The sequence below is a fragment of the Caloenas nicobarica genome, chromosome 3, assembly GCF_036013445.1.
Source record: "Caloenas nicobarica isolate bCalNic1 chromosome 3, bCalNic1.hap1, whole genome shotgun sequence".
Lineage (NCBI taxonomy): Eukaryota > Metazoa > Chordata > Aves > Columbiformes > Columbidae > Caloenas > Caloenas nicobarica.
In genome coordinates this window covers 57,834,970-57,860,162 of record NC_088247.1, presented here as the reverse complement: position 1 = coordinate 57,860,162, position 25,193 = coordinate 57,834,970, and the positions used below count along the sequence as shown (strand labels likewise).

Sequence of the window (25,193 nt, the reverse complement as noted above, 5' to 3'; positions counted from 1 at the left end):
TCCTTGTCCTGAGGTGATCTACCCATCTGTCCCATTTTGAATCTTTCTGCTTTTATTTGGATATTGGTACAACATGGAGACAAGAATTATTAATTTAAGCTGCGCTCTGCTTTCTTGAAACCTTGAAGAACAAGATATATGACAGGGTCATTTTCCCTCTCACCCTCATTGGTTATCTCCCTGTTGGACAACTAATTTACTGCATTTTCTTATCCATGCCATTTATTTGCTCTGAATTTCATTCTTAATACATATCCGCCTGTTTATATGAATGTCCTTGTCCCAAAAGTGAGCACCCTGTAACTCTAATCTGACAGGAGTTTATTACATTGCTAATGGTTGCATATTTCATATTTCTTGTTTCATATTCATTATTCTGCGTCCTAAGTTAACTGGCCTTAGAGGTCCATTGTGTTTGACTGAGACCTCTATCTGTGCACAAGAAGAGAAACAGTCATGTGGCCAAAACCAGGGAAGTGGTATGAACATGACACATTAAAACAATTTTTTGTGAATGCCTGATTTCAAGGATCACCAAATCTAAACCAAAACTTTTCAGTTATCTGGAATCTTAAAGCCACAAAAATGTATAAGATGAACAGTAAATTGTTTTTCATTCCAAGTTTTCATTTGCAGTCTGAACCTTCCAGACCATCACAAATCACACAGAACATGGATTTTCTTTAGAGACTTTCCTTAAGGTATATCTTCAGTTTATAAAGTGCTTCTTGGAGAGAAAAGTCATAGCGAATTACATTGCTAAAAAACTTTTTATTTTCTAAAACAAACATTCAGTTTATCACTGTCCATCATAATGAAACTACGTTGTAGCTCCCTGTCTCTCAATATCACAACACAAAGTAGCTAACATCCCAGAACTCTGGGATTTTAATGTGTATTACCAATTTTTTAGAAATCTTTTTGGCTATATAGAATTACAAGTGTGCATAGAATTTCAGAGTTCATCGAGGAAAGCCTGTCCCAGTTCTAAGCAATTTACAGTCTAAAAAAGATATACAACACCAAACAATGACTGGAAACGATACTGCAGTATAAATCAATCAGAGTGTGGTAGAAAGGTAAGACAAAACACAGCAAATTTCATCCTGTGTTTTCTGTAAAGTCAGTAAGTCTTCATTCTTCTTGGGTTAAATTATACTAGTTAAATTATAATGGTTCATTAAACAGTTTCATAAAAAGTCTTTTCACGTTTAAAGAAAATACTGTTTGTCTCAGATTGTATCATAATTCCAGATATCTTAATTCTTTTCTTTCTGAAACCTTTTGCAACCTGCAGTAGCATGGTACCTTTTACCATGCTGAAATACCGATACCAGGTATTAATTTTCAGTTCAGTTCTCTCTCACATTGCTCATCTTTGTCTTACTACAGCGGCCAATGGTCAAAGCGGACACAGTGTGGACACAGGCAAAGATTAAACAGACAGATGTTAAGCGATGGAAAGTGAAACAGAAGAGCAAGGATGAGTCAAGTGTTACAGCACTTTTCCAGCTTACCATTAGGAATGGCTGACAGCTTTCCAAAGGTTTCATTCAGAGCTCTCAGGAGAATGGAATTCTTCTCATCAGCATCTTTTAGCCTTTTCCGCATGCTGTCCAGGTTATCCCCTTTTTCTGTGAAAAGTGCACATAGTACAGAAGTTTTAACTCTTTGTTTCTACTGTCCTTTCTTTACACATAATTTAAAATGCATAAGATGTATTGTGTAAGGAAGGAAGTCCAGTAGAAGTGTTTGTAGGGTTCCCTGATAATCTTCTTTTTCTTTAAGTTTTCTACTTCCATGGTATCTAAATGCTCAAGTTCCTTGCATAGCTGTATATTTACCAAGGGTTTTCCTAAGGTGCACAGAGGAAAGAAAAAAATGACAATCACAGATGATATGATTTATGCAAATTCACACAACGACCCACTGATAGATTCAAGTGTGATGTTTAGTCATAGCTTGATTCCTAGATTAAGCTGCTGGTGAAATTTTCTTCTTAAGGGGGCTGTCAGGGATGAATGAGTCGAAGATAGCGTGAAAGAGGCAAGATAGATTAGGTCAACTTAGTGTTGCAATTAGACTGGCCAGAGCCCAATTCTCTTGGATTTTCTCAAAGATAACCAATGCTAACATAACACCTGAGGAAAACACATGACATCACCCTAGCACTGATCATCAATACGAGAATATACTATCAACAGGTTATTATGAAATAAACATACTAAAATTTGGAGGAAAAAGCCCACCTAGCAAATAAAACCCAAAGCTAAGAATTTGTTCAAACTGAAGAACTAATACAAATCAAAAGCACAGGTGTGTCATATTTGGTGCGTTACAGATGAAACTGATGTTACCCTTTACAAGTAGGTTCCTATTCTTCAGCAGTTCCTTTGAATAGAAATGATGGAGTTTTTTGGAACAGTATTCAGCATAGCAATAATTTTTCAAACTCTCAAAAGTGAGATTCAAGCTAAGCTTTATGGCTATTTAAACAGACATTATTTCAAAATTTAGAAGTAAAGTTGGGCACAGAAAATGCCAGTTAATGCTTAAACTACTGTCTTAGGGGGCATTTTTAATGATTTCTTCATATCAGTACGGAACTCTTTGGAACAGACAGCTGGTGATTTTTCACCTTTCAGGCATGCCCATCACTGTGCTTGATAGTGTGGGAAAGGAGAAAATTTCTAGAAATAGAGCTCAGGATACAAAGTATGACTGTGACCTCAAATATGTAACAGGTTATTGAAAACAAACACCTGTTTCTTGGGTACTTATCCAAGTAGATACTGAGACAGGAAAAAAACCTGGAGATTAGTTTTCCTGGTGAATCATAGTCACATACTTGTCAAAAGCAAAAAGCATCTCTCTTTTTATTAAGGCACAATATTTAGATGTATCATTGGTACTCCAGCAACTCCAACAGCATCAGGGCTGTAACCTTTTTGTGAGAGAATAAACAGAATAATGGATTAAAATGAAGGATTGTAGTTCACGTTCCACAAATTCTAAAATGTAAGGCTTCTAATACTAGATGTGCAAAAGGCAATTTGTAATGAGAAAACAAATCAAACAAAATGTGTATTACCCTCAAGAAATCATTAACTAAATTTTCCAAGACTACAGCAAGACTGAAATAGTGGTAGAATTTAAATGAGCATCATACTTTTGTTGTTAGATGCTTTGAAATGTCATTCAGGGAGAAATCTATTTGCTCTAGTTAAATTAGAGCAACACACAGGACTGCAGGAATGCCTGGAGGTCAGCCTTCATTCCTGCAAAATGCCCTGCAGGGGAACAGGACATTTGTATGAACTGTAGGAGTCATAGTTAACAGTTAGAAAGACTCATATAAACTATAAAATTTTACTTCTCCTCAAAAACATCTTTATTGTTAAATGACAGGTTTTGTCTCCACTGATGAATGAAGCTACTGGTAATGTGATGTTGTTAAACTAGGCTGAACTCATGAGATCCTGCTCTTTAATGCCCTGAGACTTTATCCGAGCTAATTCCTTGTCAAGCAGTAGTATCAACAAAACTGTTTTAATTTCCTCCATTTAATTCTGAAATTATGGTCTGCCTGATATTTCCTTGGTGTCTCTGGTAGCCTTTGGAATGTTAGTGTTTATGAAGCGTGAAGTTTGGAGATACTTGATTCATTTCCGGTAGTGGTGTACTTTGTTCCATAGTCTTCAATTATCTCTTTTTTATCGTCTTTACTCTGCCAGATCCAATGTTATGGTAATCATCACCTGGTTATTTTTCTGATGAATCATGTTTCCAGGCTTCTGTTTTCAGCTTTGTAACCATAGCAGCAACTGATTTTTAGGGATTTTAATAAGGCAAGTTTCCCTAGAACTCCTGATACTGAATAATGAGGCTTCACCTGTTTACTCTTTTTTTCTTCTAATCCCTCAAATTCATTTTAACTGTGCTTTTTAAAATATTACAATAATAAAGCCATAAATAAGTGCCACGAGGGAGGGTCTTACACAAAGACATGTGAGGAGATACTAAGGCCTGTGTCAGCTTTTCAAGGAAATTGTTCGTTTGTAAAGTGATATTAATGCGAAGATACATTTTGAAGTAACTTCCCATCCTGTAATCCAGATGGCCTCTTCACTAACCACTGAGCTAATTTAGTGTATGAATCACTAGCTGAACTGACTTCACTTCAGCTTTTCCCCATCCTTTACTTATTAGCATTTATGAAAAATGCTGGAGCTATGATCTGAAGCCCCGAGATCCTCCAGTTCATCATAGAAGCTCGACAAAATACAAGCAGCTACAATCTAAGTTTCTCCAAACTACAGAGGTTCTCTGATTTGGAAGAGGTTAGTGCATCTGCACTGAAATATGTCAGGCACTGTCAATCCACATTAAAGTGTAGGCTGAGGAGTATCCTGACAAATTTCCCTCAGTCCTGTTTCCACTTGATTAGCTCTGCCTGGAGATGGCATAGGATGCCAATCAATGCACTGTTTATTGTTCAAATCAACAAAACAATTCATGTATCACTGAAACTAAAGAGTAACCAGGATCCTGAAGGACTTTGGAGGCATGGGCCTTTAGGTGTTCTGGCTTGGTTAACATGAATGAAGATTTTCAGTTTCCGTTTCCATGGTTAAATACAGCATATTACAGAACTAAGCATCATCCCCTTTTCCTCTAAGTGAATAAACTGAAATAAGTCAAATGGAAATAATCCCTACACTCATATGTTTCATTAAGAACTCACTTAAGAACTTACGTAATTACAATTTATATGCAGTGATCTATTTTTACAAGAGACAAGTATTTAGAAGTGTCTGCAGATCTGTGGCACTGGGTAATTACTGATGATGTGCAACCACTGCAGTGCTAGTGGAAACAGACCTCTGCTGGTAGTATGACCAAATGCAGTTTTCCGTGCGAAACTGCCCATAGGGCTGTGCTACCCACCACATATGTCCCACACCAGAATAAAGGTGGAAATCTATCAAGGAACAATATATGCAGCTGCTTTTATTGACTGAATACTGACAAATGAACTGGCAGTCATGCTCAACCCTTTCTGTTATCTTTGTTTTGCTTCTTCCAAACAGTATTCTTGCTTCCCCCAGTCTCATCCTATAAAGAGGTAGATGGGTCACAAGCTAATTTTTTTTTTTTTTTTTTTCCTAAAACACGCAAGACTTAGAAACTGGCATTAAGAAGAAACAGGGGAGAGAGAGAAAACTAGAGCAATGCAGCTAATGATGGTTAACTTTTTATAAAGACTACATTCAGCACTGACTGCAGTTTTTGTATGTATATTATGTTGGTCACCAAACTAATGCAACAATTTGCTGATTGCAATATGCCAGGTCAGCAAAAATACAAAGCAGAGGAGAATACACAAACAAGGGATTTAGCTGTGCCTATCATCTGGAAAATATTTTAGCTAAAAATATGCACATGTTGTCAGACAAGACAAGTCCTTCACAAGTTGTCAATTCTTAAGCAAAAGAAATGACATGAGCTAAATTTCAGTAGCCACTTGACAGCAGTCTCCAACTGAAGATGAGTTTATACATCTTATTTTCTATTTTCATTGATCGGCTTTGACAAAGTTGTATGTATTCCCAAATCTGCACTGAGGTATTTTTTTTAAAACAGGAAATTTAAAATTATAAGGAAGAAAAATTGCTCCTGGCAAACTGAAAACCCCTCAAGGCACAGGGAGAATGAAGCTGGCAGGCAGCAGCATCCACTCATTCGTAGCCAAAATTTCAGAACTCCTTACTAGTCAGAGCACTATACACAGATTTTGCTTCTCCCACCAGGGCTCTTCCTTCTAACTTCTAACCCCACAAAGAGATAAATGACTATATCACTATTTTAATAGCTTCTGTCAGAGGCTTTGCTTTGTAAGGACTGTTTCAGCAGTTTTTGGTGGTAATATAAAACATTTCCATGATTAACAGCCATTTTATAACTAGGGTAATTGGCCACAAATCAGGGGAAAGTCATAATGTCGCAAGAAAAAACTCCCACCTCCATCACAGCCCTGCCTGAATTTCTGGAGTGTATATTAGTTGAGTGGCTTATGGGTCTTCATTACTTTAACTAATGTACTACCTGTAGTGCAGACAGACAAATTTTAAACTAATGATTACTTCTGCCTACCAGGTCTTCATAGAGTACCCATCATCCATTCCGCACTTCCAGTCAAGACTCTGAACAGGGTGGCTTTGTAAGAATCTAAAGAAAATAATGTTTTATTACTTTTATACTTGATTCTTACTTTCTATCCTAGAAACACCAAAACAACCAGAGGGGATTATGCTCATAATACTAGTAATTTCACCCCTTTGGAGCAAAGAGGGGTGGAGAAAAAAGAAATCTGTCATTGCGCTTTATTCATCTGCATTCTGGGCACAATGTTAACTGATCTCTGTGGGTCACACTGTGGAGCATGGCCATGTTTTATCAGATGCAAAAAGGCATACTGTGAAAAGTTCAGAATGTTTGTCTGTATGAAGCATTTTATGTCTGAGATGTATCAGAGAGCATTAAGAAAGCTCCATCTCATTACCCTTCAGTATGGGGCAAGAACACAGACAAAGGTCTAATATGTGCTTTTTAAGCACTTCTCCCTGCTTGCATTAAGCTTCTTTTATGAATCTTTAGAGCGTTTAGACCTCTACTGCTGAATTATGAAACTGTGATCAATTCGACTTCTCATTGGTGCAAAATGGGAGCACAACATACTTTTTACAAAAATCTCTGAAGTATTGAGGTTGTAATACATCTTTTCTTAGGGTTAAATTGGGCAGTCTTGTGGGCACATGGAACTGACACATATCCAAGTACAGATACCGTTCTATTTCTCTTCGAAAACAGGGCCCTGTGCTCCCTGGAATACATGATTACTCTGTGATAGCTGCCTGGGCAGCACACAAAGCTGAGGACTCCACTCTGTGGCGTTTGGTCTGCTCAGAGGAAGGGAAAAGGCAGCACCAGAATTTTAGCATTTCTGAGCCACCAGCCACGGCAAACTTCAGTAGTTTTCACCCCAAAAAGTGGCACTAGCAGCATCTCTATGCATATTACTTCAGCCATGCTACTTAAATTGCCCACTGGTGTCCCCTCATCGTTTTGTCGTATTCTGTAACATATTTACTGAAATATGCCACTCCAGCCCTAAATCTGTACTGAATCTAGCAGTAAAGTCACAATAAAGAGCACCCTAATATAAATCAAAGATTTACAAGTAACTGCAGACACATTTTTTTTTCTCAGAGCTGCTATAAGAAAATAATAATGTTTTAAACTTTTAGCATGTGACAGTGAAATGTAATTAATGACCTTATGAAATAGTATGCTTTCTGACCTTATTAAACATTATGTTTACTTGTTAACTAGTTCTGCACTTGGAAATCCTAGAGCTGCCAAAACTAAATGAAAGTGTAGTTATAGCCAAAAGATGACTCTAAGTTGTATGGATCTTAACCTTTATGCTGTATGCTTCTCATAACTCATGTCCCAGGAGGCCAACAAAATTTTGTATGTTAAAACCTGAGAAAGTGGGCTGTTTAATAAAAATCTGTATTTTTAATAATAAAAAGTATTTTAACTATTCTAGCATGAATGTTCTGATGCATGACACAATGACCCTCCCAGCTTGATTTTCAGATCCTATGATGAGCAAAAAAATCATATCATAGGTGTTTTCTTCTTGTCTTTATGTCTTCCACGTCCTAAATCTGTTTTCTCACATAGGTTTTCAGGTGCTATGCTTTTCCCATCCTTGTGGTTAATTCCAGGTTAACTCTATTATAGCTTCAGCCAACTGAATTACATTAAACTATAATGTATCTAGTATGAAAGAATTTTTCAAGAACTACAGTGACTGGACAGAAGCTTCTCAAAATATACACAACAAAATTTCAAATTACAAGAGGGAGGGGATTATAGTGTACTAATTTGGAATAAACCACAAAGTTATCAATGTGAACTTATTCTCTCGAGACTAATCAAAATATTACCCAGTATTTGGATGAAAGACCTTCAGAATAGTTGTATGGAGGACTCAGTTAATTGGTCCTCCTCTCAGACTTCACTATACCAGTGCACAAATGCTGTATGCTCCTAAGTTGCTTGCTTTGTCATATGTAAAAACAGAGCAATTAAAGCAGTAACATTTTACATTTTTCATAAAGGCAGACGTGTGAAACTCAGTGTTGGCCTACTTGAAAGTGGGTAATTGTATCACGCTTATTTCTGCTCAGGTTTAGTTGAAATGAATTACTTTTTCAATTCCTTTCCAAGACTGCTGTGTAGAAAGAAGTGTTGAGTACCGTTAAACAGATGCTTCATTAGTGCTGCAATAAGTATTTTCTTAGAGGATATATAAAACAATCTGTCTGGATAAAGATGCAAGAAATAAACTGCTTTTGGTTGCAATGATCAGAAGATCATTGAATCATGAGCTCAGAACAGATGTCTGCCCAAAGATCGTTTTTCTTCTTCCGACCACCAGTCATTCCTCATTGCTGTTTATCTAAGCTGTTTTCAAAGATTTTCAAAGGTCAAATCTCCCTAATCTCCTCAGTACTCAGTTCCAGTACTTCTGTATTTTATTTGGAAGGAAGACCTTCTTAATATGTGACTTGTATCAGTGCATTGAGATACGTTAGTCCCATCTTCTTTGGAGAAATCTTGACATAACTGAAGAATATTAAGCCCCTACTCAACAGTCTCTTTTTCAGTCTGCAAATTTTAATTATTTCAGTCTTTCTCCTCATCTCTCCTCTGACAGATCTCCAATCAGCCCTCGTGATGTCTTCAGGACTCTCTGCAAAGCACCTCAGCCCTCATGAAGGTCAGTGCTCAGGACTGTGGACCGTAACTTATCCAAAGCATTAGGAACCCTGAACAGAGCGGAAGCATTTTTTCATGTGTTTTGGAAATCCATGCTCCTACTCATGCCTTCCTCTGCGACATCTGCCTTTTCCACCTCTACCCAGCAAATGATCCGTGTTTCTCTTTAGTCTCATTCTATACAAGTGCAACCCAGACAATTGCTCCTCATCCTGCATTTCTGCAGCTGATTATTCATGTGTGCATGAAACACCTCATATGTGTCCATGCTGACTACTGTCCGACCTTCTCACACTATGGCATTCACCAATAACACTCTCATTTATTGATGAGAAAATATTAAGGAGATTATACGCACAGGCTGACATGAATTACCAGCTTCTACATCTCACCTAACAGCATAGTTCAAAACACTTTTTTCCCCCAGTATTGAATACGAATTAAAGATGTTTGATTTTTCACTGGGAAACCAAAGTATTTGGTTTGGAATCTACCAACTTTATGATTTCAGCTGCATTTAGAAATGTATTTATGCTTCAGGAAGAAATATTTTTTTTGTATGAGTGTGAAAATAATAATTTGTCTCTAGAGACACGTTTTTAGTTTCATTTTTTAAGAAACTGCTTAGTAATTCCCTGCCATTAATCTCTGTTGGGCAAATATCTCATCCTACTTCCCCATGCTTCCCTTTTCTGGCACAATCCCATAAGCATCCTGAAAAGATGTGGCATCTCTGACTGGCATTGCAAACCCTGCTCCTATATTGACAAGAATAACAATTTAATGCTGGGCTGGGGTTTGTACTAATTTTCTGCTAGAGCATTTAGTAAATCAGAACCAGTATTTCCGTCCCCCTTTCTTCCTCACTTACTCTTGCCCTAACTGTAGTTAGCAAGAGAAGACCAAGGCTCTGTCCTTCTCCTGCTTCCTGTCCCACAGACAGAGGGGACAAGCATCCCTGAGTAATGCCTGGACCCAAAACAGGAGAATCTTTTTTGCTGATACATTGCTCAGTTTCAAATCAGATAATGAATTCTACTTTTTTTTCTGCTGATATGGCTTCTTCATACTGAAAGCATAGCAGTGTCCCGATGTTGTTCTTGTATTTGATGGCCCTGAATGCCATATACTGCACATACCTTTAACATCATTTTCTAACATCCTGGCTTCATTAAGTACCCTGAAGCTTTTCTGAAGAGAACTCTTGGCACCATCCTTCAATGATCCTTGAGGACCAGATGTCTGCAGACAAACAAGCAGAGTCAGACACACAGGAAAGTCTGCAGTCATAAAAGACACACAAACATGATCGAAGTGAACAGTCATCTGAACGTAAGAGCGAACATCAGTGTGCTCTGCATTATATCCCACTGTCGTTATATTGGTCTACAAGAGACAAAATTATTTTATTAATTTCCCTTGTTTTTACAGAAAACCAGATATCCTTTGGAATACCAGTGACAATTTTATAAAAAGGTATTTTTTTTCTAGCTATAACAACACCATGCAACACTGTATTTCTCCCTAACAGCAGCTACAGTACCTTTACAGGCAAGACTGGATCTGATGATCCAAATTCTAATATTGACAAGAGAACCTTTGTGGTTAAAATCAAGAATTGCAATTGCTAGGTGAGAAAAGAAAATATGATATAAAAGAAATAGAGTTTAAAAAGAAGGGAAAACTGCAGTTAATCTGAAAGAGTTTTATTGCTAAAAAGCCATCCTTCATCATATTGTGCTACTTGAAGATCTTTCTTTTGAAAACCATCCACCTCTATCTTCAGTGCAGAGATTGATCAATAGATAGAATGATTTTTTCTAAATTAGATTAGTATTTTCAGTTGGCAGGAAACGCTCTAGGTTCTGAACTGCTTACTGTTCAGTTTGTAAGGCTGAACTCAAGTCACACATTATACTGAATGCATTTCTTTGAGAATATTCCTGACAGCCAGATAACATTCTATATCAGTCATGGGTCATGGCCTTGTAACTAGTATGTAATTAAGCAGCAGCTACTTTTCATTTTTCAGGGCAGATACATATACTCAAAAAATTAACTGTGTGTCAATTAAATGACACAGTTATTATTGCTATTCATTATTTATATAATAAGCAAGCCCAGAGGTGATATTTCTCATACTACTGAATTGTTGTTTTTTGACGACACTGTAAAACGATATATTGAATTGCCCATTTCTTTTTCTTTTAAAAATCTTTGGGAATGTTTTGAATACTTTAAAAATTTAGAACCAAGATTTTGTTATGAGATCTCATAGAATATGTTGCTATGTCACAGAGATATAGCTACTAAATATTCCTTGCATTCATATGGGATGTAAATGTATGCTTAGTTTTCATAATAGGCTAAGCAATTTTAGGAAGTAAGGCCCACATTAACTGCCATATTTCCAAGCTCACTTGAAATATTAAGCTGTGTACACAAATTCCTTTCAACATCAACAGAAACTATACATTCAAAAGATGAACAAAATGAGTTTCTTATAGATTTTATCATGTAATACATCTAGCATTGGTAATGGTAAAATACATATGAACCCAGAAAAAACCACAACACTATCTAATTAAGCAAAAGACTGCTCCTGAAGGAAGAATCCTTGGCCAGATTTTGTGGGAAACACACTTGTCAAATTAGGTAATACTTTTATGTTCCTTTTCCCATTAGCAACAGAACCCAGGGTGTGATCGCTGTGACCAGGGACTTAAAAAATAATGATTGTTATTATTATTAAATGACTAGGCATGGTTGACTGGCTGTTAAAGAAGTTTATATTCAATTCAATGTAGGCGGAAGGCCAGATTTACAATGTAAAACCAAGAAGTTCATCAAATCGGGGACAGTAATTTGGCATGTGCTGGAAAATCACAGGGATTCAGAAATCCAAATTGTTCTAATTCTGTCTCTTCCAGAGCATCCATAACCTGAGGATAGTACCTTCTCCTCACCCTACGTCTTCCTTCATGGCCTCTACCCTCCCTGTGCCAACTGCAGTGTGACTGCTTGTAGCATCTTGTGGCAGAAGTGGGATCTCATTACGTATCCAAACAATGCAATCTTAATCGTGGTTTAGAGGCATAAGTGCTGTTATAATAATATAATATAAAATGCTGCCACTGAAACTATACATCATCCTTAATGGTCTGTTTTTTCCTACCCATGGATTAGCAAAAAATTTAACAAAGTTTAACAGCAAAAGAAAAACCTCTATCAAATTACAGAAAGACACTATTAATTGATAATTAGCAGACAATTTTGGGTAAGGAAAGAATTTAGGAAGAATATCCCCTCTGTCTTCTTTTTTCTGGTATTTCAATGAATCTTGAACTCTGTTTTTGTCAAACAGCAGGAGTACCAGAAAGACTTCAGTTCAACTCATAGCCTGGTGGGTTATGGCACTCTTTTGGGATGGAGGAGATTGCTCTAGATCACTCAGGGATAATTGTGTGAATCACTGACTTATCACATGAATAGTGAAATACGCTTCACGCTGCAACTTTGAATAAGATCAGTCGTAGTCACAGCATTCTAGGAAGACTTGCCTGACAGCACATGCTGGGCACGGTCTGAATACATATCAGACTAAGAATTGCTGGGGACTTTGCAGAAAAGAATTTTTTCTGAGGTTTGATGAATGGATGGAAACATGAAGTAGGCACCATGTTGTCCAAACTTGCTAACATGGTGATTTCGTTAACATACAGAGGTACAGCTCCCAGCATCAATGTAAACGCATTGGTACAGTTTTGAGAGTCATGTACTTGAACTTACACACATACAAGGTATTTCGTATACCTAAGTGCTAATTCACATCAGTAAAAAACAGTTCTTCTTTATTATTAAATTAAATCCTTTTCACATACATTTATATTCTCGGAAGGTTTCACCTACACAAGAGTTAGGGCTACTCTCATTTTTACCAGTCCTGAAGACAGCTAAGCATTCTAAAGTACCAAAATGTTATGAATGATTTGCACCACAGCACATCCTCACGAGGAGGATGGCTAAGCAGCTTTATGCCATTACCACGTAAGGAAACCTAGACACCCAACATAACCTTTGGGGTACCACTACAAAGAAAGTCAAAAGCAAAGAAGGAATTAGGATCCTAAACACCTGTAGTTCCTGTTACTAGCCTATACGCCTGCTCTAAAAAGATTAAGAATAATCACACTTTTTCAAGATGCATGATAAAACTATGATTCTGATCTGTGTGACACAAGCTGGATCTGTTAACATGACTCCTTTCTTCAGTCAGTTACTGCGTTGGCTAAGTAATGGGATATAGAAGCTGCTTGAATGCTAGAGATTTCTCATTTGTGATAAATTTATTTTGCTTTTAAAGGGGAGAGCAAATCCATCATAAAAAGCTTGGGAGGAATTTTTCTGTCAGATTTTTAATACATTTTTTTCCAGTCATTTATCAGGCTTCCTGTAATCATGATGGATTTTAAGCATCTTTTCGTTCTTGCTTTTAGCAACATTAGCTTAATTTGAAAACAAAGTAATTTTCCCATTATAAATGAAAACAAACAAACCACTGAGATATCACTAAGGCTCTTGAAAATTTTTTGCTCTAGTGGTGTACAGGGTGGAATCTAAAACTCAGTCCTGTCTCTACCATCTCAAGTTCATGCACCAGCTTGCTGCTGTTGGGAAATCTTCCTCCTCCTGCCCCAACATTATAACTGGTCAATAGGAAAGGTGATGCATGGGAGCTTCAGCCCTTTTCTCCATTATCTGCTAGCATCTGGAGATAGGAGACATTTACAGAAGATAGACACCCACTACCGCTCTCATAAAGAATATGTCTTTCAAAAGGAGGGAAAAGACATGATCTCTGTCTTTGACATGGGGTCCCAAAGAGTTTCTAGGGGCTTCCAGTCTGAGGCGCTCAAGTCCATAAATGCTGCCTTCTGGGAGAGTGCTTGAACCACAGTGCTCCAGACAGCCCTGAGTGAGGGTGTACTCCCGCCCCCAAGCTGAAGCTCAGCTAAAAGGGCCCCAAAGAACTTCTGCAGAAAGAGGGTACTCCATTTACCTGGTTGGCAGTTAAGCTCTTCATTTAGGATGAGCGAACACTCAACAGTCTTTGCATAAAACCAAAAAAATAAAATAGCGAAATGATGACTGAACTTCACAATTAACACATTTTTAAAATCTGGCCTGAATCCTCACATGATCATCTACCAAATAACAGTTAAAAATCTACCTTGCTCTGCAGCAATTTGATGGTAGACCATTGATTACTCTAGAACAAGTCAATTACATCTAAAAGGCAGCAGCTCCCTCCATTTTCTTCATCAACTAGATCCCTGTTACACATATACAGCTCATAATAAAAACCAAGCTCCTTCTAATGAATAAATGCAATGCAGATGCCTAAAATCTCATGTAAATAATATCTTAGTCTCTTTCCTTGCTATTTACTTGCCTCTATTTACATCATACTGTCCATCTCACCTCCATCTCTTTCAAATTCTCTATCTCCATTCTCTCTGTGGTATAATCAGCCAGTTCACCATCTGATACATGCTATTTTGTAGACATACTGTAATTACTTCCTTTGTTTCTTGACTGCTATATATGTCTTTTTTTCCTATTCAAACCTTGAAACAGCTGCCTGCCTCACTCACTGCAAATCATCAAAGGAGCAAAAGATAGCTATCTGTATTAAATCCTAATGAGCAGAAAAAAAAGCTCCTTATTTACTTCTGCAGTGTAATTAGGAGTTCCGGTGAAACAAATAACTATTTACAGAGAATGAGTACATACTAATCTGTGAGGTGAAATTTTGTCATCAAGAGAGAAATATAATAATTAGTGTTATTTGAAATAAAAGTTGAAAATGTAACAGCCTAAGAATATTGACATTTTTGTGCAGTGGCTAGATCACTTTATCCCTCTCCTAAATACAGCCCTTTACAGCATATGATTGCTTTTACCATTCTCATAATCTATTTGACTGAAATAACTCTCTGCAAGCTACCTTTATTCATGTACAAGTGCTTTAACTACATGCTGCTTCTTCTCACCTATATGTTTCTGTATCAAATATAGGGTTTGGCAATTTCATATTATAATGTCATTTCCTTGTATTTCTGTGTGCCTGTGAAATGCGTGTCAGTTGTTCTCTGACAGACTTTTACAAATTAGCCATTAACTCTTTTGATATTTGACAGGAAAAATAATTCTGGCTATGCTCAGAACGTTTTCTGCTCACAGGATACGTATTCAGGAGAAGAGTTCCTTGTGATGACTCAGGCTGGAGAGCTGCCTTTACTTTACAATCCTATTTTTAAAAGTTCTCTCTGTTTCATCAGAACATTTGCATGCAGCACATCACAGTGAGAATAAGATTTCTCTGCAAGAACTAGCAAAGAGTTCACAAAACAAGCTGTATGATTTCTATGAATAAAACTTTCTGCTCCCCTCCTACAATTTTCCATTTTTAGAATTCTGCTGGGTGCACACAGTTCACCCTATGTGCAGATAAGTGCCTTCGAGCATTTTCATGGAAGTAGAGGGTGAAGAGTTAATTAAGGTATGGAGTTCTTTAGATGTGTGCAAAACATTCACTAAATATAAACCAGCTTTATTGAGATTCAAATGACTTACACTTCTGGCTCAAAGCTTTCCTGCAGCAGCTGTTGGCTTGAGCCATAGACAGAGGCCAAAAGGCTGAAGACAGATGAAGGAATAAACAAAAATAAACAAAAACAGAAAGAAAAATAAGGAATAGGATTTAGGAGCAAATGGAGATGTAGCCTGAAGGTACATGTAGCTCTGACAGAGACATAGCTTTCTCATCTCAACACAAGAATCTATGGTGGCATGGGTCTCTAAATAAAGTCATAAGATAGCAAAACATGGATCTGAGATAAGGTGTAGCACAGTTCCATAGAAAATCTAAGCCTTCTTCCCAATTTACTTATTTTTCTTACCGCTTGCATAGCTTCATTTGCAAGAGCCTTGGCTTCCTTGGCAACTTTTTCAGCTTCATCTATGTTATCCTTGATGGTAGTATAAGCATTGAAAGCAAGCGTGGCATTGAAAGAGAGGTTTTTGGCTTCAGCAAGGATTCTGTTGGGATGGGAAAAGTAAACACACCATTAAACCTGCTATCAGAGTTAAACAGAACACAGTAGTCTACTTTTTCAAACCCAACAGCTTGTATTTCTAAGGCTATTTCTAAGCCATTTCTTTAGAGAGCAATGCTACACTTGAGATTTCAGTTCTGGCATCACGTGGTTAGTGATGCCACATCTTATCTGTGCAGAAAGACATAAAAACAATGTTTGCTAAAAGAGGAAGTTCTGTGAGATAAAAGTGGATCAGACGCTGAGAAAACAGAGTGCAGTGCTTAACACTACAATCCAGATAACATATATTCTTAATGTGGCTTTATAGGTTATGTTTTGAGCTAGGCAACTCAATGAATTTGGCACTGTATAAACGTGGGGGATCATCACTGGTGTATTTTGAAGTAGACTCTGTGAACAACTAATTTCTTGGTCTGGCTGCCAAACACAGAAGCACCAGGTTTGGAGATCTCACTGTCTAAACCAAATCCTAAATGTTAATTTTGCTGACAAAAATGAAAAACCTAAGCAATAATGCTTCATATTGAATGGGATCAGAGAATCATAAAATCACAGAATCATTTCAGTAGGAAGAGGCCCTCAGGATCATTAAGTCCAACCATAAACTAACTCTAGCACTAAACTATGTCCCTAAGAACATCGTCTAAACATCTTTTAAACTCCTCCAGGGATGGTGACTCCACCACTTCCCTGGGCAGCCTGTTCCAATGCCTGACAACCCTTTCCATGAATAAATTTTTCCTAAAATCCAAACTAAACCTCCCCTGGCACAACTTGAGGCCATTTCCTCTTGTCCTATCATTTGTTACTTGGGAGAAGAACCAACACCCTCCACACTACAACCTCCTTTCAGGTAGCTGTAGACAGCGATCAGGTTTCCCCTCAGCCTCCTTTTCTCCAGGCTAAACAGCCCCAGTTCCCTCAGCTGCTCCTCATCAGACTTGTGCTCCAGGCCCCTCACCAGCTTCATTGCCTCCTCTGTAGTATTTCAATGTCCTTCTTATGATAAGGGGCCCAAATCTGAACACGGTATTCAAGATGCAGCCTCACCAGTGCCGAGTACAGTGGCACAATCACTTCCCTAGTCCTGCTGGCCACACTATTCCTGATACAAGCCAGGATGCTGTTGGCCCATTTGGCCACCTGGGCACACTGCTGGCTCATGTTCAGCTGGCTGTCCATCAACACCCCCAGATCCTTTTCCCCCAGGCAGCTTTCCAGCCACTCTTCCCCGAGCCTGTAGCGCTGCCTGGGGTTGTTGTGACCCAAGAGCAGGACCCGGCACTTGGCCTTGTTGAACCTCATACAATGGGCCTCAGCCCATCGACCCAGCCGGTCCAGATCCCTCTGTATGGCCTTCCTACTTGTTCCACTTACATGAAATACTCCATTCTAATAACTGCAATTAGATTAAAAGGTAATTATAAACAAATATTATTTCCTGTTGCAGGGACTGGAACTCAGCTGATCTCCTTCCAGGGGAATTTCTAGACAGTAGGCTGGAGAAGTCACTTTTCTTGCACTCTCTCTGTGTGACATATTCAAATATTTTCTACAAAGAAGTACCGCACCTACAGAATTAACTTGAAGACATATCTCAGAATACATTATGCCTGATGTTTATGATTCTTTCCCTGAATAAAGGGTAAATGGGCTTAAAAATCCTCTTGAACTGGACAAGAATGGATTTGAACTTGGATTTTTGACTCTCTGGGAAACTGCTATCAAGGTGTATGGCAACATAAGGAAGGGAGGCAGGGATTACTCCTGCTGGACCTATTCCAGCTTGTATAAAATACTTAAGCATTGAGACTCTGTGTGTGTGGAAAAAAAAAATAAATTCACTCTCTAACCTGGTAATTAATCTGTTCTCTGGGGAACAGGGACAGCTGGGCTCCAATCTTTGTTTCAATGAGTATTTAATGATTTCTACAAAATGCAACAGGAAAGACAAAGGGAATGGAAGGTATAGTCCCTGGACTCCACATGAGTCACACACAGAGAGAGAGATTCCCTTTGGGCTCCTGCAGAAACAGCATGACTAAGCTGCTTCTGCATCACTCCTACAAAAGCATGTCTCCTTTCTCAGCTCTGAATGGAGCTCACTAACCTATGGTAAGTTTTTGTAATGCTCTGTTAGAGAAACGTGCAGCCCAGAACGGCTAGCTAGCTGGTAGCTCAGGTACTGCTTAGAAATCCCTTCTGGTTGGGAGGGAACTGAACTGGATTTGCCAAATACTAGTGACCTTTACTCATGAGTAGGTGATTAGCCGTAAGGGAGAAATGTATACTAATATCTCCTTGTATACAGGAAAAAAAAACCAACAATTTTTTTTCTAGGTTAAATACATGAACTGTTCCATGTTCTAACTCTCAAGAGAACACCCTCACCATCAATCAATATACTATTTGAAGCCTTAGGGGGTGATCGGAGAGAAGGGGCACTCCTTCAGTTTCTCCTGTGAGATGAAATGGTATTTTTCAGCAAATTTAGTACTAACTGAAAGACATCCAAGTGCCAGTTGTGAAGACAGATACATTTTGAAATTCCTAAGATAGATAGAGACTGCGTATTTCTGTAAAGTATGACTGTTTAATATCAGTGCATGAAGTTAACAGCTTTATCCTGATGCAGGATTACATAGCACCTTGGCGTTTTTTTCTCCTTTGAAATCATGTATCTATCTGACCACGTTAGAAATTTTCTTTTAGAAATAATTTTTAACGTCCTTGATTCTGAATATTTTATTGTATATCTTAAGTAACTGAGCTTGATGTCTGGATCAGATAGAAGTATACATGGTACTGCTATACCACAGCGAATGCAGCTTTAAACACTACGCTAAGCTCCTTAAGGCTAAGCTGTAAACCTGTGTTAAGACAGAAGCACATGCACACACCCATAAAAAAAGTCTATTTAGCATAAATAAATAAAATAAATAAAACCCTCTGTCTCAAAATACGTCTTGCCAACATTTCATTATGGAGTAAAAACATTCTTTTCTGTCTACATTTTCTCTGCTTCTTAGTTACTCCATGCCAACTTTCCATGTATTCGGATACTTATATCAAAATTCATTTCTATGGTTGGATGTGACATCAGTCACCTACTTCAGGCCCGGAGGTGCATCACAAAACTGACGTGTCCTAACCAGACAGTACTTTTAACTCAGGAAACTACAGCTATCATTATTTTTTGTACTCAAAATATACATTAGACTGAATACTTAGAGTAGTGTGATGATACTGTATATGGAGTCAGTAATTTTACAAGTATCAGATACTTTATCAGAGATAATTCTGTGCCTTTTCCTTGAAATTACAGATGCTGGCAAGAAAAAATGTGTTAATCGTCTGCTCACAAGTCTGTGGGTTACTAAAGTCTTCAGGTAGATTCAGAAGATGTAAGCAGCAAAAAAGGAGCATACTGCTGATGTTAAAATAAATAAAATATCTTTTTTATTCATGCAGTGCTTTTGAGAAAATAAAACTCTGATGCTATGCTGGGGACAGGTCCAAGAGGCAGGATTTCTGAATATTACTGTTGCAAATTACACTTACTCTTTATCACTTGCATTCCCAAATGAAAAAAACCTCGCAATAAAACAAAAGACATGCTCCCCTTTTCCACCACCAAAACTCTAACAAACAAGCAATAAACAAATACAAACACACACAAAACCAATCAACCAAACCCCAAAACACCTCTGACATTCTATTCTTTCCTGGAAACCATATTCATGATGAGTTATAAAGTATCATCCTTCTGAAAGGGCTGTGGTCATATAAACCAACGGCATTGCAATTCTCACTTATATTTAGGAATGTGATAGTGGTAAACAGAAAAGGAAGTTTCTGTGCTTAGGTTTAAGCATTTTGGCCCACATTACCTACTCATTTTGGGAGAGTGTTTTGAAACCACTAGAGGGGTTATTGTTCATCACTATGAGGGATTTCTGACAGTAAACAAATTAGCACCATGATAAGGGCCTCTTACCAAAATGGTCAACTTAAAACCTAAAATACTGCTTGTTTTTAACAACAAGTGTTTATGAAAACACATCGTGAGCTCTGTAAGACAAAGTTCATTTTTTTTCACATCAACATGGCAGTAAGCATATGGCAAGTTAAACTCTATTATGAGGGCATCTGAGGGCACTGTTTGCAGTTAATGCAGCCTATAAGCATCACAAGATACATGAAATGGTTTGCAAGAGATATACACACAAATTAACCAGCTGGAGAGTTGTATATTTGCATAAAACACTGGTTATTTGTGTACTCCCAGTAACAGATGTCGAAGTCTAAGAAGAATGCCTTTCAATTTTTGTCAAGCAATTTTACAAACCCGCTTCATGATTTTGTCTTTGGCTGCCTTACCCATCCAGTATGGCAGATGATTCATTCAGCTGGGCTGCATGGTTCTCAGCTTGCAACACCTTCTCTGGAAGCATCCTGTCATGAATTTCTTGTGATAAGTCATCTATTTTATCCTTCAGCTGATCAGACATTGGCTGTATCTTATCTGCAACGCCTTCTACGTACTGAAAATGCCAAAAGAAAGGCCTTTAAGTGGCTGAATGCGGGAACTCTGTAGCCCTTTATATATTTTTTTCCCTTGTGAGGTATTATCCCATAAATTTCCCATGCATTAAGACTTCAGGAAACCAATATGGGAAGAATAAAGGAATGGCTGGACCAGAGAAGAGAGGGGAGACAAAAAAAATTCCAAGAGCTACTTGCCTCTCTTGAGTTTAGTAGAGGCTTTTATTTCACAATTCAGGAACTGCACAGTTTAAAAACTTATAAACTCTAAATTGGATTTCTTTCCTAAAAGTAGACGCATACATAGTTATACTAAATTATCATTGTGCTCCACAATAATAACTAAATAATGACAGAAATTTCATGTTTCAGGGTCCTTTGAGTGACTCCAATGTATTTTTGTTCATTAAAGTATCTTAGTAAGAACTGTATTTTTTGAAGACCTGCCATTCCTGTTTCAATAAGTTATCTCAAAGCGATTCCCTTCCCGTTTCTCCAAAAGGCATTTTTCCATTCAGTATAAAAATTTTCAATGCAAGATGGAAATATTTCCAGAATCAATGACGTTTCAAGATTTTAGGGTTTTTTTGTAGCTAAGGCATTGATTTCAAACTCTATTGATAAAACTTTTAAGGAAGAAATTTCAAAAACATTATGTAAAATGCGAGTGCAATCCTCTCCTCTCACTGATCTCTTTAGATTTAAAATTGTTGCCGCAGGCAACAAATTATTTCTGAAGTTTCCTCCTGATATGCACACACAGTTTTTGTGCAGATAAATCTACATCTAGATCGCAGAGTCACAGTGAGATTGTGAACGGGTCTGCTGCACCTGCAACTCTAAAGTCAGTACTGCAGTCACAGTACCACATTTTTAAAAGAAGGCAGAGTCCCTCCAAAATGATGAGCTAGCTCTTTATGTAATCCAATGAAACATTTAAATCTCAAAATTTATAATTTTTATATATTAGACTAGCTTTTCTGCCATAAAGCAGTAGAAACATGACTTCTTCCAATCAAATATTCCAACACTGATAAATAAAAAGAAAAATCAGCTGTTACTTTAATTATATATTTTATTTACATAATGATGCTTTGTTGTACTAATTCTCAGATAAGGATGATAAAGCACTCACCTCTACAGCTAAACTGATTTCATTTGCAAGTTTGTTGGCTTCATTAAGGACATCATTCCCTTCCTGCAGGCTCTTCTCAACATCTTGCCTGCCATCTTCTACAGCTTGCTTCTTTTTCTGTAGGATGTGTTCACACAAAGAAAAATATGACTTGTTTACTAGAACAGGGATGCCAGTTCAAGTACCAGAATCTCAATATAAGACTGCATTTTGTAACCATGCCACAATGCCACCGCTGGAATTCTCTGAGCTTTCAGAGTGAAGACAGTGACAACAATAAAGCACATATAATGTAAGATGTCTCTTCCTGCTCCTCCTGTCCCCAGCTTTGTATCCCCTTCCCACACAGTAGGTTTTTTGTTGCTCTATAACAGAGGTACCTGACTGTAGTACTATTGCAAAATGAATCTGAAAGAAGTTCAAAATCCTAATCTGTACCCAGACATGCAAGTTCCTCATTTTGACAATTACCTTCCCTGGCTATGAAGGCAAAATTTATCAAAATATTCTGATGCTTTCCTACAGTGTTTCACTAACTACTGAACATAAAATAAAAGGTAATGGTCTGGAGTAACCTTAGGATTCTTGATTTTCCAACTAGTAAAAACACTGCATGTTGTGTAGTAAGGATGGATTTCTGAATAAGGAACTGGCAATTTCCTGTGCAAGATCCATGGGGTATCACAAATCAGTTTGATGGGTGACCATGGCATTCTAGTGTTAAGAGTGTTGTGATGGCTTCTTGGTCAAAATAAAGCAAAAGAACTCCGCAAAACAACCAGGTGGGCAGGACTGCTGGAAAGGATGCCTTCAGGCACTCTGATACTGTGACGCAGAGAATAGTTTAAAAATCGAGATAGCAGGTAATTTCTCCAAGCTTTATCCATCCACCTTTGGGAAGAAAATGCACAGAAAAGACATCACCTAAATTCTTTACAGCACTGTATTTCCTTAATTCAATCAAGCCCACAAATCTCTGCTGAGAACTGAGGTCTCAGAACCCTAACCCCATGATTGTACTTGAGGCAAAAGCTCATTGAGATACAAACAGAGTTGAAACATTTATCTTCATTAGATTGACTCTGCTCTTTACGTCTCGGTTAAATGCTTGTTAATGTACAATATAATGTGCTCTTTAAGGCTCTGCAATATAAATTAAATCACAAGCAGACCCCTCTGCTATGAGGGAGATAATTTATAACAGCTACTAACTACAGAGGACAGAGTTTGATTTATTACTCTGTAATATCCACATACCCCCTCCAGTCTTCTTCCCAGGGGTTGGAGAGGGAGATGAAAGTGTAAGTTTTCTAGAAGCAAATATATGACAGCAAAGATTTTAACTGATCTCCTATTTAAATCTTGAGCACAGGATTTGAATTTTATATGACTATTTATACCAGGATGAATTTAATCTCTCCCAGAATAATAAATCCAATGTACCCTTCACTCAGTGTTTAAAAGCAGATTATATTATTTTAATAAAGCTGTGGACTAATACTACTTTTAAAAGCCAAAGTATTTCCTCATTCTGAGGAACATGTTTCCTTTTAATTACATCAGATATAGTTATATTTTAATAATATTATTGTTTTGCTTATATTTTTCTTTCAAGATGTAATCATGCAAAACTTCAAACTTTGATCAGACTCCAAGTAATCAAGGATACAACTTGTCAGCACTCACCTCCACCATGGTCATATTTTTTTGGTTGACTGCAGATAAACGATCAGCCTCCCTAATTTTACTCGTAGCTTCTCTTAGCAGATCTCGAGCATCATCAACTTTGGTGTGGTAGTTTGCTAGCTTGTTCCGGACCTCATTTTTGAGATCCTCATTTTTCTCACTGGGCTCACCAAATAATTTCTTCACCTTGTCCAGAAGATCTTCTGCATTCCTGCAATACATCACCACCCATGAAGGCCCTGAGATCACATTCCCTACACCAAATAATTGGAATATTCTTAATAACGTGCAAATGAAATAGACTTCTAAATTAAATCTCGAAGTAACTTTCAAGAGAACACATGAGTAATAAAGTGAAATGACAGTAGTTCTTAAGCCCTTTCTTAAAGAGGTTTTTAAATGCCACTAAGGTCCTATTTATGAAGTAGAAAATATTCAAATATTCTCCACTGAAGACTGTGGTTTGTTATTTGTTTGGAGTTTTTTGGGTTTGTTTGTTTGTTTGTTTTGGTAAGTTGCCATTTTTGAGATCTAACTAGTGAAGTGAGGTTTTCTGAAACATTTCAACTTGTCAAAAAGATTTTCTTCATTCACTTTAATGTGACGTGACACAAAGTTGTTTCCTATCTTGAATTGAGTGGTATACGTAGATATGACTGATTTCAAGCTGTCTTGGAGCAAACTGCTTTAGACAGTCAAAAATCAGCCTACTTTCCTGTGAAATAAACAACCCCAGGAACCTTGGATTTATGACTTCCAGTAGGCAAAGAATTTTGCTTATCTGAAATAAATTCTAGGATATTTTTAATGGACTTTGGCAACACAGAAATGGAAAGTTCACAAGTGCCTGCTTTCACCAGGGGATACAATATTTCTTAATCATCAGAGAATTGCTGCACCCAGTTTTGAAGGACTTGAGTACTGGAGTCTTTATGCCCTGTCATTTCTCTGCCTCATCATATCAGGCTGTTGAATCAGTTTCATGTAATGCAACACCACTGTGTTCATGCAGTGATACCACAAAGACAGCAAAAACACACACAAAAAGACAAAAAAAGTACCAATAGAAGAAGTGACACTTCCAAAATGATGCTCTAGAGATAAAGAAAAATCCTAAGTAAACAGGAATGTGTAGGATAGGTAATACCTACAGAAGAAATCTATCACACTTCCACCTAGAAGAGATTAAGTTTTCCTTCCCGCCACAGTACAGCAATGTGTCTGAAGAAGCTATGTGGAAAACAAGAACTCTATTTTCTGAAAAACACTGCAGTTTGGCCTGCCTGTTGTCAGTTCCATTGGAAACTTTATAAAAATGCACACATAAATAAATGTACACACAAAAAATATCTGAGAGGTGGAAAAGATATGCTGCCACTGGGCATAATTTACATGAAGGATCTGAACTGGAGCCAAGGAAAGCCAAATTGTTACCTTAGCTCTGGGGTTTTCCAAGGTGGAATTTTTGTTCCCATCTGCCCTGCTTTTGCTTTTGATGAAAAAAAAAAAAAAAATTTCCATGTTATGAGTTTTAACTTTTGAGGACAAAATATTTAATAAAAAATTAAATCCAAGTATTCTGTGACATCCTGTCACAGAAGCTTAGAAAAGGAATTCAGAATTTCTCCTATACTCCCTCCATTATTCTTCGTATAAGCAGTTACTGTCTTACACTTCTGGTGAATTTTGACACCCTTATGACTCTGCAGTACTGCTCCAACAGTACAAGACAGATGGATTTCCTTTTTATGTCCTTGCCTCACAGCACAGTCCAAACTACCTATCTGTCCACTATTCTACCTCAAAACTCCTTATTGGTGCTCTAAAGATAACTCTTCTGTATTGAGCTGTTGTGC

General features: G+C 37.6%; 1 protein-coding gene across 5 annotated transcripts in view; it reads right to left on the bottom strand.

The window, feature by feature from the left end:
- LAMA2 (laminin subunit alpha 2) overlaps window positions 1-25,193 on the bottom strand; it is a 361,287-nt gene that overhangs the window by 54,745 nt on the left and 281,349 nt on the right. For all 5 annotated transcript variants that reach the window (XM_065632757.1, XM_065632758.1, XM_065632759.1 and 2 more), the window contains 6 exons: window positions 23,338-23,548; window positions 21,652-21,768; window positions 20,352-20,515; window positions 15,813-15,951; window positions 9,990-10,092; window positions 1,518-1,634 (listed from right to left, as the gene is read on the bottom strand). In XM_065632757.1, coding sequence (XP_065488829.1) covers window positions 1,518-1,634; window positions 9,990-10,092; window positions 15,813-15,951; window positions 20,352-20,515; window positions 21,652-21,768; window positions 23,338-23,548 — 851 coding nt within the window. The remainder of the gene's footprint in view (window positions 1-1,517; window positions 1,635-9,989; window positions 10,093-15,812; window positions 15,952-20,351; window positions 20,516-21,651; window positions 21,769-23,337; window positions 23,549-25,193) is intronic.